At 40.7% G+C, this 14,182-nt stretch overlaps 1 protein-coding gene across 2 annotated transcripts in view; it reads left to right on the forward strand.

Moving 5' to 3' along the window:
* The window catches only part of FCHSD2 (FCH and double SH3 domains 2), a 115,597-nt gene that overhangs the window by 80,412 nt on the left and 21,003 nt on the right, over window positions 1-14,182 (forward strand). The window contains exons 9-11 of one of the 2 annotated variants that reach the window (XM_033052218.1): window positions 4,062-4,184; window positions 7,818-7,913; window positions 8,963-9,034. In XM_033052218.1, coding sequence (XP_032908109.1) covers window positions 4,062-4,184; window positions 7,818-7,913; window positions 8,963-9,034 — 291 coding nt within the window. The remainder of the gene's footprint in view (window positions 1-4,061; window positions 4,185-7,817; window positions 7,914-8,962; window positions 9,035-14,182) is intronic. The other variant, XM_033052219.1, reaches the window with a different exon arrangement.

The raw sequence follows: 14,182 nt of genomic DNA on the forward strand, positions 1-14,182 counted from the left end.
GTGTGTCTTTAATTGGGGGTTTTAACCTAGCACTGGTTTTGGTGCCTGGTGGTTAAATGGCAGGTTTGGTTCAAACACCTGAGTTTGAACTGTGAAATTATTACCCAGAGCTTCAGCACAGCTTTAGCAGTTTCTGTGCCAGACAAACATCCAGGAATATTTCAGAAATAAATGGGATAACAGGGAAAACTCGCCTTGGTGGCTTCACACAACTTTGGTGTGCGTTGTGTGTGGGGCAGATAGTTTCCTAATAATAGCTAAAATACTTTCATTTGCATATTTGCTTTTGAGGGAATTTTCACAGAATGCAGAATGATTAAATCTAGATTCCAAAAATGTTTGGTATAGTCTCTTGAAACAAAAAAAACCTCTTGATGATCTGAATTGGGACTGAAGTTTTGTTTCTGGAAAAAACTCCCAAAGTTACACGACTTGGGTGTTGAAATCAGAACAATGTTCTTGTCCCATTCCCTCTGTATATAATTTTATTGGTTTGAATTAGTATAAGATTTCTTCTAAAAATAGGGTTTAATTTGGTTGTGTGTCCATTGTGTTTATTCAGCTCTACTCAGCCCTAATTCCAGCCTTCAGCTTCTCAAGCTTGGACACGGGGGGAAGAAGTTTTGCACCTCTAATGTGGCAGTTCTGCTGTAAAGAAATGATTTCTGAAAAACCAGTGACTTTTTTCTATCCTTGGAAATTGTAATTTTGTGCTACTTAACTTCGTATAATCTTGGGTTTGATGCAAGATTTGTTTTTTTAAAAAAAATATCCTTGATTTCCTTTTGAAGTTGACAAAAAGACAGGTTTTTCAGTGGGATTGTAATACAGTAAGTGATTTAGTGCTCTCTGGAGAGTCAGAAAGAGAACAAAAGCCATTGTAGAGGAATAATGGGTGTTGGGTTTTTTGAGTTGCTCTTTTTTTTCTAGTTTCCCCTTCAAGTTGTGTGATGAGAAATTTTGAAAAGACTTTTCCTTTCAAAACCTGTGATGTTCAGTGGTTTGGGTCAGAGCGTTTGTGAGTGAATGAGATTTGAGCTGATAAAACCCCACGTGAATGTTAATTTATATCCTGCAGTTCAGCAAGTCAAGTCTTTTGTTTTAATATGAACGCATCCAGCTCCATGTAATAATTACCATTTTATAGAAAGGATAAATCCATCATTATTGCAGGTCTGGAACCAGCCAGCTCTCTGATCGTGGCTGATGGGATGTCACCTTTTCTGTGCCACGAGGAGCTTTTTAGCCTGTGTTGGAGCTGCTTTCTCAGCCCTGCCTGTGTGATATTGCAGTGACTTTCAGAACTTCAGAGTTCTGGCAGCTCTCATCGGTATTTAAGAACTTCATCATATTGAAACTGCTTTTAATTAATGAAAGGAGCCAGGATGTAATGCAGTTCTCACATGCTGACAGACCTGTGTGCTCCCTGATGTTTTGCCACACTTGGCTCTGATGTTCTTTCCTAAATATCTTTATTTTTTATATCACACTGGGGGAGGTTCTGACATCTCAGTGGAGCTGTGGTCATTGCAGGAGGAGAGAGAAAATAATGAAGTTAATATTTCTCCCTCTATTTTTTTAATCTTCCTTGAACTGCAGACTGCAGCTGGACATGAATTAATCCCCAGTGCTGTGTGGATGATAATTGGAGGGAATAAACACGTGTGGGGCTGGGCTGTGTGTGCCTGACGTGTCTGTCTGAGCTAATTGTGGGGGCACTATTTACGGTCAGTGAAGAGGAATAGGCCCTTGGCATCCTGCCTTTCAGCTGACCTATTTTAGCCATCTATCTTGGAGAGAGATCAATCACAACACACAAGTACCAACTTCTCTCCACTGGCTCTGCAAAGCACCCAGAGTGTCAAAACCCAGCGCAGATCTCAGCATTTAAGACTTAAATGTAACAGCACAAACTCTTCGTGTGGGCTTTGACATAAAAACAACATTTGGGTTTGATATGGAGCTGTGAAATACTCATCTGTGGCATCGTGGGATGAAAAAAGTCACAGCTGCTTTGCAAACTGAATTGCTTTGCCAAATTGAAATTATTTATTTACATTTCTTAGCAGAGCTGTGCTCCAGCCCTGGTGTTTGAGTTGCAAAGCTTGAGGAACAGATAAAAGTCGACAGTTCCGTTTTGGGGCAGTTTCAGGCTTCCTGTGGTCCCCCAGGGAGAGCACAGGCGGTCTTGGCAGTTTTACCCATCATTTGTATGCTCTGTGAGCTGCTCTTGGGGCTGTCTGTGTGGGATGTGGAGAGGAGTGCCCTTGGAATGGGATGGTGAATGCCATGGGCTCGTCCCTTCAGGGGTAAAAGCACAGGGAGGTTCAAATCCTGCTGCTGTCCTGGGACTGAGCCTCCTGGACCTGTCAGGGTGAATCCCAGCAAAGCTGTGCCCACACCAGCACAGGCAAGAGCTGAACCTTGTGTGTGTATGGCTGCCTGGTTTCTGTGGCTTTGCTGCTGGGAGTTTCCTGATGTTTTCCTCAATTGAACATCCCGGCTCTAAGCTCGTATTCCATAACTCTTTAACTAAGAATTTTTTTCAATTGTATTTAACAGAGTGTTTGGTGGAGCTGACACCACTTGCAGGAGCCTGGAGCAGTTATCCTGTAGCTCTTTCCAAGCCATACTGGGAAGTCCTTCCCATGGCAGCTCCAGGAGCTGCCCTGGCTGCTGATCCTTCACGGGAGCTTTGATCAGCTACAGTGTGGGGACTTGGAAGGAATTCCCAGTTTGCTACTGGTTTGGCATAATGGCTTCCTGATGGTCACAGGAGTACTCAGTTCAAGGCAGGTTTGATGTGTAAGGCTGCAGGAAATGATCTGCTAAAAATTCCTTTACACTTGGTAGGTGGAGGATGAAGGAAGTAGTGTAGAGTGAGGTGGATTTGGGATATCAGAGTCTGGACATGAGAATTCCAGTCCCACAGTTTGATTATCTCCTCAAAGCATCCCTCACCAAAGGAGACTGTGTGCTACTGGGAAAGCTTTGCAGAAGGAAGATCTCTTCTGTTCTTCCTAAGTTCTGAGGGATTTCATAAAACCATGGAATGGTTTGGGTTGGAGGGGACCTGAAAGCCCATCCAGTTCCACCCTGCCATGGACAGGGACACCTTCCATTATCCCAGCTTCCTCCAAGCCCTGTCCAACCTGGCCTTGGACAGTTCCAGGATTTGTGTCTCATTTATTGTGTCTGTTCACCTCACCTGAAACGTTGGGCTTGATTTTTCAGGGGCAGAAACTATTCCTTAAATCTTGCACAATTTCACTCTTTTCTCCCCTCTCGAATTTTCAAAATCAGTTTTCTAGAGAAACACATTCTTGAGTTTGTTGGAGTGTGCACAGTTTCCATGAATGCACTGTCTAAATGGATATCTGTAAGATATGACCTGTTTAAAATCTCTCATATGTATTTAAATACATCCTCAGTTAAATATTTAAATGGCATTGTAAGTCACTTACAAAGTCGTGTTTACCACAGGACTTGTGTAACCTGTGCTGTGTGATGTGAATTTACAGCTCTGCTTACAACAGAGCTTTGGGGTTTGAATTCTGCTGTTTGGGATAAATTGGTGTTATTATACTTATTTGGTATTTCTGTGCACAAAAGAAGGTGAAGTGGCAGCAATTGCTCAGCTGTTTTTGATAAGCAGACAGCTGGGGACGTGTCACATCCAGATGTTGAGTGTCCTGGCACCGTTCCCTGAGGAATACTCTGGTTGGCAGCACCCCCATGGCCTTGCAGTTCCTGGGTGTGTTCCTTGCCCTCGGTGACATCTCCCTGAGCACATTCCCTTTTCCAGAGCTGCTCTGCCCGTGGGAACAGCTGGATGGAAATCGCTGGGATGCTGTTGCAGTGCTGTGTGCTGCCATCTAATGGAGCCCAGCACTGGCATTCCTCCTGCCAGGGATGAAGGATGGGCTCTGTCCACTCCTCACAGGTGAAAATCTGCTAAAAAAAATGGTGTGAGCATCTTGCAAGTCCCAGGGTGAATACTGATAAATTGCAGACAGAGCTACTGCCTTTCCTGATTTTCTTTATTTCTTTCCCTCCTGCAGGCTCTTGATGGAAATATATATGATCACCTTAAGGATTATTTAATGGCATTCAGCAGGACTGAACTAGAGACATGCCAAGCTGTACAAAACACATTCCAGTTTTTACTGGAGACTTCCAGCAGGGTAAGTTGGAACTGAATGATGCTTTGTAACTGAATTCTTACAGCATGGACGAATCCCCAGGCCTAAGAATGGCCTCCAAAATCATGACAAAACTGAAGGGTTGTTACTTTTGGTTACTCCAAAAATTAAGTTGAATTATTAAGTTAGAAGACACCAGACAATTTTCTTGGGGAGAATTTTTCCCCTAACACCCAGACTGGCTTCCCCTGAGTGCATTTGCATCCAGAGATGCTCAGTTCTCCTCATGCTGCACATCTGGGAGGGGAAATTGCAGCTGAGGGTTCTGCACGGTGTAATCTGGAGCAAAGCCCTGGGAAACTGCTTGGATCATTTCTTAATAATTGTCTGTCAACTTCAAATCCAAACTATTACTCTGTTTTCCCTCTGGAATTAAGAGTGGCAAACACAGCAAACAAATTAGAGCCTTGTCATAGACGTGGTTTGTTTGCTTTGTCGAGCAGCCAGACTGAGAGAGGCGTGATCGCTTCCAGGGTAATTTTGATACCTAAATAATTCATCTGCCGGGCTAAAAAGAAAAAAAAATGCCATTGAGCTCAGAAAAGCTGCTTTGGTGCAGTCATAATATTCCTTTGTACATTTACCTTACCCACCCACCCACCCAGAAACAGAGCTCATTCACACAGAGATGTGGAGCCAAAGCTCATTTAATCACATTCCTTATTTACCTCCAAGCAAGTGATCTCACACCTTCAGAGATCTAAAGTGAGAGCATGAAAAATTCAGCTTTGAATTTACTTGGCAGCAACTGTAAAAATAATCAAAATACCATTTTCTCTTCAGTTGTAGAAGGACTCTCAATAATTTACCTTGGGGTGTATTATTCAGGTTTGCTTCAAATACCTTCCCCAGAAATGCTAGCTTGGAATCTTTTGGCAAAACAGGCTTCTGTATAATGCCTGCATAATTAATTTTTCACTGTTGTATCAGATCCTTTGTGTTCAGAATGCTCAGAGAGCTGCCTGGTTGGGATTTTGATCCAGTTCTAAACTGCCATGTCCAAGCAGTTCCTTGGAGCAGGAATCCTTTCCTCGGGCATTGGAGTGTGCTGAGGTCAGGGTGGTTCGTGTTAGCCAGGCCAGAGAGCTCCAGGTCTGGCTGATTTTGCACAAGTCAGGCTGTGTGTGAGGGGAACAGTTGTGTTTGGGCTTTACTCCATGGGCACAGTGCCTGGAGAAGGGACAGAAATGTGGATCCAGCTGGCAGGTCTGAGCAGGGCTTTTACAACTGCTTTCTACAACTGCCTTTGCTTCTCTCCTTGTGCTTCAGGAATGCGAAGAAGTGAAATTGCTGTTGCTTTGCTGCTGAAAATGTGTGCTTAGCTCTAAATATATTGACTGGTGGATTTTTCCACAGGCTTTCCTTATCCTTTCTTTCCACAACAAGTCCAGGTTGCAGTAATCAGCCCAAAAAAAGAATCCAGAAAAAAACATCTTCTCTCCACCAAAAACCCATCCTTGTCTTTCAAAAGCAGCTTGAACTGTTAAACATGTAATAAATTTGTTAGCAATTTGGAATAAACCTGTCATCAAAGCAAAGGTTTTAAATATTTATGGGGGGTTTTGAATGCTTCATCACCTGTTCTGTGTTAGTTTGCAGTACAAGCTTGGCAGGCTCTGCTTAGAAGAGACACTTCAGGTCATTGGGAGGAGTATTTTTTGCTCTTCCATCTGAACTATATTTCTGTTTGCAGGATGGAATTAAATTGTATTTGTCCATGATTTTCTAGCTCCCTTCCCACCCAAACCAGTCTGGAACTGTGATTCTGTGAAAATGCAATTTAACTTTCTTTTCACTTGAACAGTCTTAGGCAAGACTTGTACTTCTTGCACTTGTCTTTTGGAAAAAAAAGCTGATTTTCTTTGGAACATTTGCTGCAATTCCATTTGAAGTTTTGAGTAACATTTCTGTGAGATTTCTGGTGAGAGGGCAAATAATTTCCTTCATGTACATCTCTGACTGTGCCTTGTTTCTGCATATGGGATATATTTAATGTTTGATTTCAGGTCAATTGACATTGACTTCAGAAATAAACTGTGTAAGAACATTGATTTAATCACTGAATAACAGGAAATCCATTTGGAAAAGTTGCAGCTTAATCCCAAGGATACAGTGCTGCTTTGGAGTCTTTTTATTCTCTTTTTATCAACTGTCCAATATTTTGTGCAAATGCAGGATTTCATGTGCTGGGCTTGCACATTCTCCCAAGCCTCCTGTTCTGATAACAGTTGTTTTCATTTTTAACCACTTATTATGGCTTTGAGGGGAAAATCTCCTAGGAGTGCTGTTGGAAAAATGAGTTTTCTGCTTTCAACTGAGTTGCTCAGGAGTCAAATTTCTGCGGGGAAAGTGCATTAAAATATCTGTGTAGGTTTTTACATCCTCAATAACTTTATTTGGAGGGGTTTTTTTCCTAATTGAAGTTAAAATAGCTCCAGATATTTGGCATGGCCCAGGGTTGTGTGCTATGGTCAGCGTTCACATGGCTCTGAAGGACAATTCAATGGAATAGCTGGTTAAATGAAATGGTTTTGGTGCCAGATCAGTGCTGAGCATCCTCTGAAGCTGCAGATGTTTCCTTCTTCAGTATTTTCTGGATTTCTATTTCTGGGAATTCGTGATGCAAATCCCTGTCTGTTTTCTCCCCATTTGAGTGTGTTTATGTTCAACTGCTCAAATTGGAGCAGTAATTATGTACTTTTCTGGTTTAGATGAGTGTATTATTGGCCCTGGAGGACTATTTACTTTCTTTAACTGGAGATTAATTTTTTACAGTTCAGTATTTCAGCAACACAAGCATCAACATTTTGCTGCATTAGAGAACAAGTTTTATTTTCCATTGTCCATGCAGCACAGAGTACTTGGTCATGCACAATGCTGCTATTTCTGGATAAATACCATCTTTATTATCTCCTTTGTACATGTAAACCCCCAGTTTGGTAATAAATTGATATAATTTTGATGCATTTTCATCAATTGAGGCAGTGAATGCTCTGTAAGAGTTCTTCAACCAGTGATCCTATTTTTTCATCTTGCAATCACTGGGTATTTCTTTGTAAATCTGTGTAAATTGTGACATAAGAGGTTTGTTTAGGGATCTGTGTCATGCTGTCTGAAACGTATCATTAAACAAATTTGGGAGCTGAAGGAGTTTTGCTTCAGCAAAATGCAAGCTTGGAGAGTTTTCTCTGAAAGCAATTTAATAGATGAAGTTTGTAACTGATTTTGGATGCATTATTCCAAATAGTCTTTTCAGCTCCCACAAGTAATAATTTCTGCCAAATTAAGACTTTTCATCTTAAGAAGGAGCAGTGCACAGGAAATTACCCACAAGAAGAGGGAGAAATATTTATGGCAGTGGCAAAGGAGGGTGTCTGTTTAATAGCTGGTGTTTTTTTCCCCATTTTGTAGGTACCTGGCAGTGATACTTTAGGTCCTTGTCACCCACTCTGTGTCCTGCCGGTACCTGTGAACAACTCAGTCCTCAATTCCCTGCTGGTGCACCCAAGCTTCTGCTGCAGGTTTAATCTCAGTTGGAAACTGTGCTGGTTTTGCTCTCCAGCTGTTTCTCAGTTCACAAAACAAGAGTCTAAATAAACCTTTTTCTTTCCTCAGGTGGTGCGGGATTACAATCTCCAGCTGTTCCTACAGGAGAACTCTGTGTTCCACAAACCTCAGCCTTTCCAGTTCCAGCCCAGTGACAGTGACACTGTAAGAGCCCTGTGAATCCCTGCAGTTACTTGCTCTTGCTCTATTTTAAAGCAGATTGTTATAAATGGGGCAGAGAATCACTGGTATCCCAGTCTGGTTTAACCTCGTGCTGTATTTTTGGGAAAGAAAGGGAGAGTGGCCTGGTTGCAGGAGGTGGGTGATGGTAAAAAAAGCATCAAACAGGCTCTACATCATCCACAAAAGAGCAGAATCTTTTTTTGGCTTCCAGATTGTGACTAACAGTCCTGTTTCACTGCTTTCAACCTAATTCCTACTAAATTTTGTTGCCTTTTTATCCTGCTGGTGAGGTTCTCGTAGTATTCACTAATACTGGGTTACAACTGTGCCAGATAAAGTGTCCCTACACACATAAATTGCTCAAGGAATACTTAGAGATATATAGAGAGAGTTACTGAAAAGAATGCTGTTAAAACACTGCATTCCAGAATAATACCCAAAAATCTTATCTTGGTTTCCGTGTTGCTTCCAGAGCAATCATTAATGACACTAAAAGTGAGTGAATCAGAATATGTAAGTGCATTTCCAAACAGCACCTTGATTAAAGTGGAATCTTGATGTCCCATTGACATTACTGATGTTATTTTAAGAATCAGCTGTTTAGAATAAGTTTGGGTCTTTAAAGCGTACAAACTTTTTCTGACTTGAATTCATTAGTGAACTGGCTTGGGCAGTCCTGATCTGCAGTTCAAGTCATTCAGATTGAGACCTGTAGAAGAGTGATTTTCCCACTCACCCTAACATCTCTGGCTGGGTCTCCTTTGTATTTCCCTTTTAACAAACTCTGATTTTGATTTTTATTCCAGAAAGAGTCAGTTATTCCTGTAAATAAATGTTTGGACAATGCTCTTGGGTGGGGATTGTTGGGCTGTCTGTCCAGGGCCAGGAGCTGGGCTGGATAATTCCAACTCAGGATAATCTGTGGTAAATTTTAGGTTGTTCTTGATAACAGTGAGCAGAATCTGAGTCTTTGCTCTGCCTGTCTAACCTTTGCTGCTGTGTTCTCCTCCCTGTGCACCCCCTGCATCCAGAGTTTTAATGCAGTTCAGCTGGTGGAGATTGAGCCCTCACCTGTCAGTGCTATGAGAATGACCATAGCAGAGGTACCTGGGGTGTTTCTGGTCAGCCCTGTGTTATCCCTGTGCATGTGGGATGCTGAGTTTACACTCTGGAGAGGTGGCAACAGAATGCACAATCTCTATATATAAAAAACGGAAAAAAAAAAAAGGCTTTTTCACAATGAGACTTGAAAGAGGAAAAATCAATTTAAGGGTGCTATTCGTGGGGGGCAGCTTCACACTTCTGTGTTCTTGCACAGGGTTTGTAATTGATATTCTAATCTGCTGGGGCATGAATTAAAATTTCACAGCTCAGGAAAGTGCTGTGTGTAATTGGTTGCTGCTCCTCTGTGAGAGGCAAAGGTGGTCTGACAACTGCAGGCTCTGAGTGTGCACTGATGAAATGCAGCCCTATTGCTGATTTAATTTGGCTCTTTTTCCAGAGGCCATCCCCATGGCCAGCAGAGTAAGTCACTCCCATTAAACTCTTCAGTGTGAGAAATGCCAGGATTCTGTGCTATGGCATTTTTGTGGGCTCACAGGGTCCACGTGTGCTGCTGGTGCTGCCTCACTCCAGGAATTTTTAGGAAGGAATGAATGGGTCCTTCATGTCCCAGTTCCTCACTCTTTTGCTTGGCTAACCCACTTGGGCTGCAGAATTCCTGCCTTTCCTCAGTGCACTTCAGCTTTTCAATCTGCTGTAATCAATTTTCCCTATAATTAAATTATGCTTCTTTATGATCCATGTAATTCTGCTCAGCTAACAGGATCCTACCTGGGCAATCCCATTTTTAATCAAAAAGTACAAGACAATGAAGGCTCTTGCTCAGGCTTTCAAATTGGTCAGAAATTGGGTGTTTTGTAAATGATGGAGCAACATTTAATTGCAGGAGAGCTATTACCAAGCATTCTTTTGCCACATGTTCTGTTTGTAGATGTTTTGCAGAGATTTCTCAGTTGACTTTTGTTTTCTGTGGGTTGTGCATGATAATTTTCACACCAAGGACTGAAAGAAAAAAGTAGAGTCATAAATACATCTCATCAAAAGTTTAGTATTAACCTTTTCCAAGAACAAGTTGTGGGCTCAATTCAGGCTGATCCACTGGGACTAGGCTCAAAATTTGGAGACTGTAAGTATTACTGGAATGGAGTTGTGAGGGCTGTAGGCAGGAAGAATGTTCTGAACTATTTGGATATGGAGCTCTGAATGGAGGGATCTGAATTCAGGTGTAAATTCCACTTTTACATGGTCCATCCCAAACTTCTGTTTTCTAAGAGAAGAATTGTTACCAGGATTTCTGTGCAATCCTCCAGTTTGCTTCCAAAATGATCCCAGTGTGCCAGTCAGAGCCTGCAAAAGGGTCTGTTCCTGAGAAGGGAAGGAATGAAACAATTTTCCATCAACTTCAGGGATTTGTGATCCCAAAAACCCCAGTTGCTCTAGGTAGAATGTACACTTTTGAATGCCCCCAAAGAGAAAGCCATTTCAAAATGTTTTACATCAATCAGGTATTTTACTTTATCTAAAAAAAATGGGTTTGAGTTTGAATTTAACCAATTGCTCATATTATTAAATAACTTAAGGGATTTCATTGTCCTGGCTCATTTTGATGGACATAAATTCTTATTTTTGTAAAAGAAAGTTTTCCAAAAAATCCCTAAAACATGCCACTTACCCTTAAAGAAATGGTTTGTTTTAAAAATATTCAGAAATAAATGATTGATCAACTCCTTACAAGCTTTAATCCTCTCCAGAAATGAATTCCCAACATGGATTTATACACAGCAAAGTAGAGAATGGAAAAGAGTCTTCTAAAAGACCTTTATCCTCCCAAGGAAATCCAGTCAGCACATCCTGGCCTTCCATGGAGGCTGCTGTGATACTCCACAGCTTAATCATCCCCACCCTCCCACGAGGAAAGGGATATTTCCTAATTCCACAGAAATCCAGTGTGTGGCAAACACGCTGTCCCTGTGCTCACAGATAAGCCACGAGAACAGGGGGAAGAGAAAAGGAAACTGGCCAGCTTTTCTCTGTTTCCTGTCTGGAAAAGCTGCTTTTTCCTTGATCCCGGGGTTATCACGTGAGAAAAGGAGCCAGGTGACACAAAAGTGTCCCTGGAACAGGAGGAGAAGGGCCATGAAAAGCTGACATTTCATTTTTGGGTTTTTTTTTTTTTTCTGATTTTTCAGTCACTGTTTCCTCAGAGAACATAAAAGTTGTGGCCCAGCTGATTTCTGCCACAGCTTCTTGACATGAAAATAATCTTTTTTTTCCCCTCTTACTTTGCACAAAAACACCTCAGGAAGTTCAGGGGAAAGTTTTGCAGTTTCTCCCCATGTAACTTGGCTGTTTTATGGGTAGACTGTGAAAATAAAGATGAATTTCCCTTCACTCTCAGAAGTACATCTTAGAATTCCTCAGCATTTTCTATGAAGGAATTTTATATAAGTTGCATAAACAAGCACAAAAAGGGCCCATATTTCTGTGTTTACAGTGGTCTGTATATTTAATACCAGAACAGACCAGGTTTGAGTATAACCTTCTTGAAGCTAAATCTAAAAAAAAAATTTGAAGTTATTATTTAATTTTATCAACCTTTTCATTCCAGAACAGACTGGTTTTAAGTATAACCTTTTTGAGGCTAAATATATATTACAAAGAAGTAATTATTTAAGTTTGTTCAGTCTTTGGAATTGTTTTTTTGAGGAGAAATACAGTCATTCAGGTAAAGAAATGATCAATGGGTGTGAGTGGACAAAGCTTTGCCTTCCTTCTGTGACTTGACCCATCTTGTGCCTGTCTAAAACTGATTTTTTTTTAATCCCTCCCACCCAAGTTGTGCTTAAAATAAGATCTGAGGTCTAATATTTATATTTGAGGTTGATACTGAAGAAAAAGGAAAGTTTTGGATCTGCTGGGGACTTAGCTTAGATTGAATGTGAGGATCATTTCTGATTTTCTCTTAAGTATAATGAGCTGAAATTGGCTCCCAACCTAATGGATTTTAATTTTCATCGCCTTACTTTAATTTAGAGAGCACACAGTTACAATTCTCCAGGTTTTAAATGTCAGGAAACACAGTTTAAGCAAAGCTCTGAGTATTTTGTGACAGTGAAGATCAGAGAGCAAAGTTGCACTTGAAAGAAGTGACCACATAATTACAAAATTGTTTATATTGCATTGAGAATGTCTACAAAATCAATTTTTCTGGGTCAAACTTGATTTTTAAAGTCCTTTTTTTTGTGCTTTTAGTTGCCTAATGAGGGCAATTTTTCCAGATTTCTAGTTCTAATAGATTTTTGGAAAAATTGGCTGGGAATGCAGCTGCTGTGAGAGCTGAGGCAAATAAGGATAATTATGAGGGTGAGAATAGAAGTAAATTAACAAAAGTACTCTGCACTCTAATTTCAAGATTAATTTCAGTGAGAACAATAAAATCCTTTAAAAATAAATTAGGTTCAAATTAATTAGTTTTTAAAAAAAGGGGTTTGCTCTTCATGTCTTGTATTCAACAGAAGTTTATAATACAGAAACATCAAGGCCTAGGAATAACAAAGCTGTGTTGATAGTAATATTTAATAAAAATCAATACTTTTGAGATTCTAGACTTTAAAAACAAAAACCCCCAAAACCCAAATTAAAATAAAACCCCAAAACAAAACATCCCTGCCCAGCTGGATGTTCCTCTTCTTTCTGCAGCCCCCTCATCAATTTATTACATTAATATAATAATGTCGAGTATTAATGATATAATTGTGTTAGTTTAAAAAGCAGCATGTGGTTCTATAAAGCAGCAATAATAGGTTGATTTGGATTTAACCTTATTGTAGCATATATGTGATAACAATAGTAATGGATTTAAGTCCTTTTTTGTTATTCTGGGGGGGGGGGGGGAAACCCCTTGATGCAAAAAATCTTAATTTTTAAAGATGAGGAGTGTCCAGTTTGAAATGTTGAAAATTGACTAAAGTATGAGTCAGCCCCAGCTCACTCTTGGCTAAATTAAAATTAAATGAGTTCAGCAATAACAGACTAAAAGGAGCCCCAAAGTTGGCTCACGATTTTCTCAGAACTGCTGAGTTTAGCAGTGAGTTGTGTGAAAAATGTCATGTGTGTTCCTTCCTCCTCCCCAGAGTGCTGCTCTGCAGCACTGGCATGGAAACTTCTTGTTTTCACCTCTTTTTAAAAGGAATGCCTGGTTTTTAGATGTGTTTTATGTCAGTGCTTTGCATGCTGTAAATGTTCCCTGCTTTTTGCCTTGCTAGAAGTGACAGCCACAGAAATAAGGAACTTGGAGGCTCAAGAGCCAGTGTGGTTTGTGGTTGTTTTTTATTTTTGCTTTCAAGACAATGCTGTGCCATCTGCACCCAGATATAACTGGATAAATAAGAATACAGGCTGAGTTTGGGCCTGTTGGGAGGCAAATCCTGCACCTGCACCAACATTTCAGCCCAAATTGGAGAAGTGACATTTGTCTGCAGCCTTGAATGCTTTTGTTAATTTAAGAAACACCATTGCTGCCCCTAAGCTTTTTTAGCTGCTTGGAGCCATCCAGAACTTTCTGTTGGTTTACAGATCGAATTTTTAGCACTAAACACTGTTTTCATTGTAACCCAAGCCCTGAGGGAACAGCAGAGTGTCCATCTATGTTTAGCTCAGGTTTTTTGGCTCTCTCTTCATTCCTTGGCCACGGGGAGTGGGTTTGGTTTCCCTCTCTTTTTGGAAGAGGTTAAATTGAGTCATTGGACGTCTTGGCACCACCAGGTTCCAGTCCTGAAAACCCTTGAGCTTCGTGGAGTCCATCAGGTCAGGATCAGACCCTTCAGCTCCTTCTCTTCCCTAAATTTGGACTTTAATGTCCACAGCAGATAAATCTGGTTCAGCTCCTTTCTTACACATTTTAATGGTTTTCACTTTCTCCATGTTCCTGTCCAGTCTGTCTTTCCCTGAGGGTACAGAATTAAGGCTTTTCATTGCCACGTTTTTATTTTATTTTATTTTTAGACCTTTAAGCAAGGGTGAGGTCTGCCTGGGTGCAATACTGCTTTATAAATAACTAATACAAGTCTGATCCTACAAAATTCCTTTATTTTTTAGTAGGCCTTCAAGAGTAGCCACAAAGTCTGCATTCATGTTTTTGGTCAAGTGCTTTTGATAAATAGACTAAAACCCAAAATCACATTTGGGGT

Source organism: Catharus ustulatus, chromosome 2 (assembly GCF_009819885.2).
Source record: "Catharus ustulatus isolate bCatUst1 chromosome 2, bCatUst1.pri.v2, whole genome shotgun sequence".
NCBI classification, from domain to species: Eukaryota; Metazoa; Chordata; class Aves; order Passeriformes; family Turdidae; genus Catharus; species Catharus ustulatus.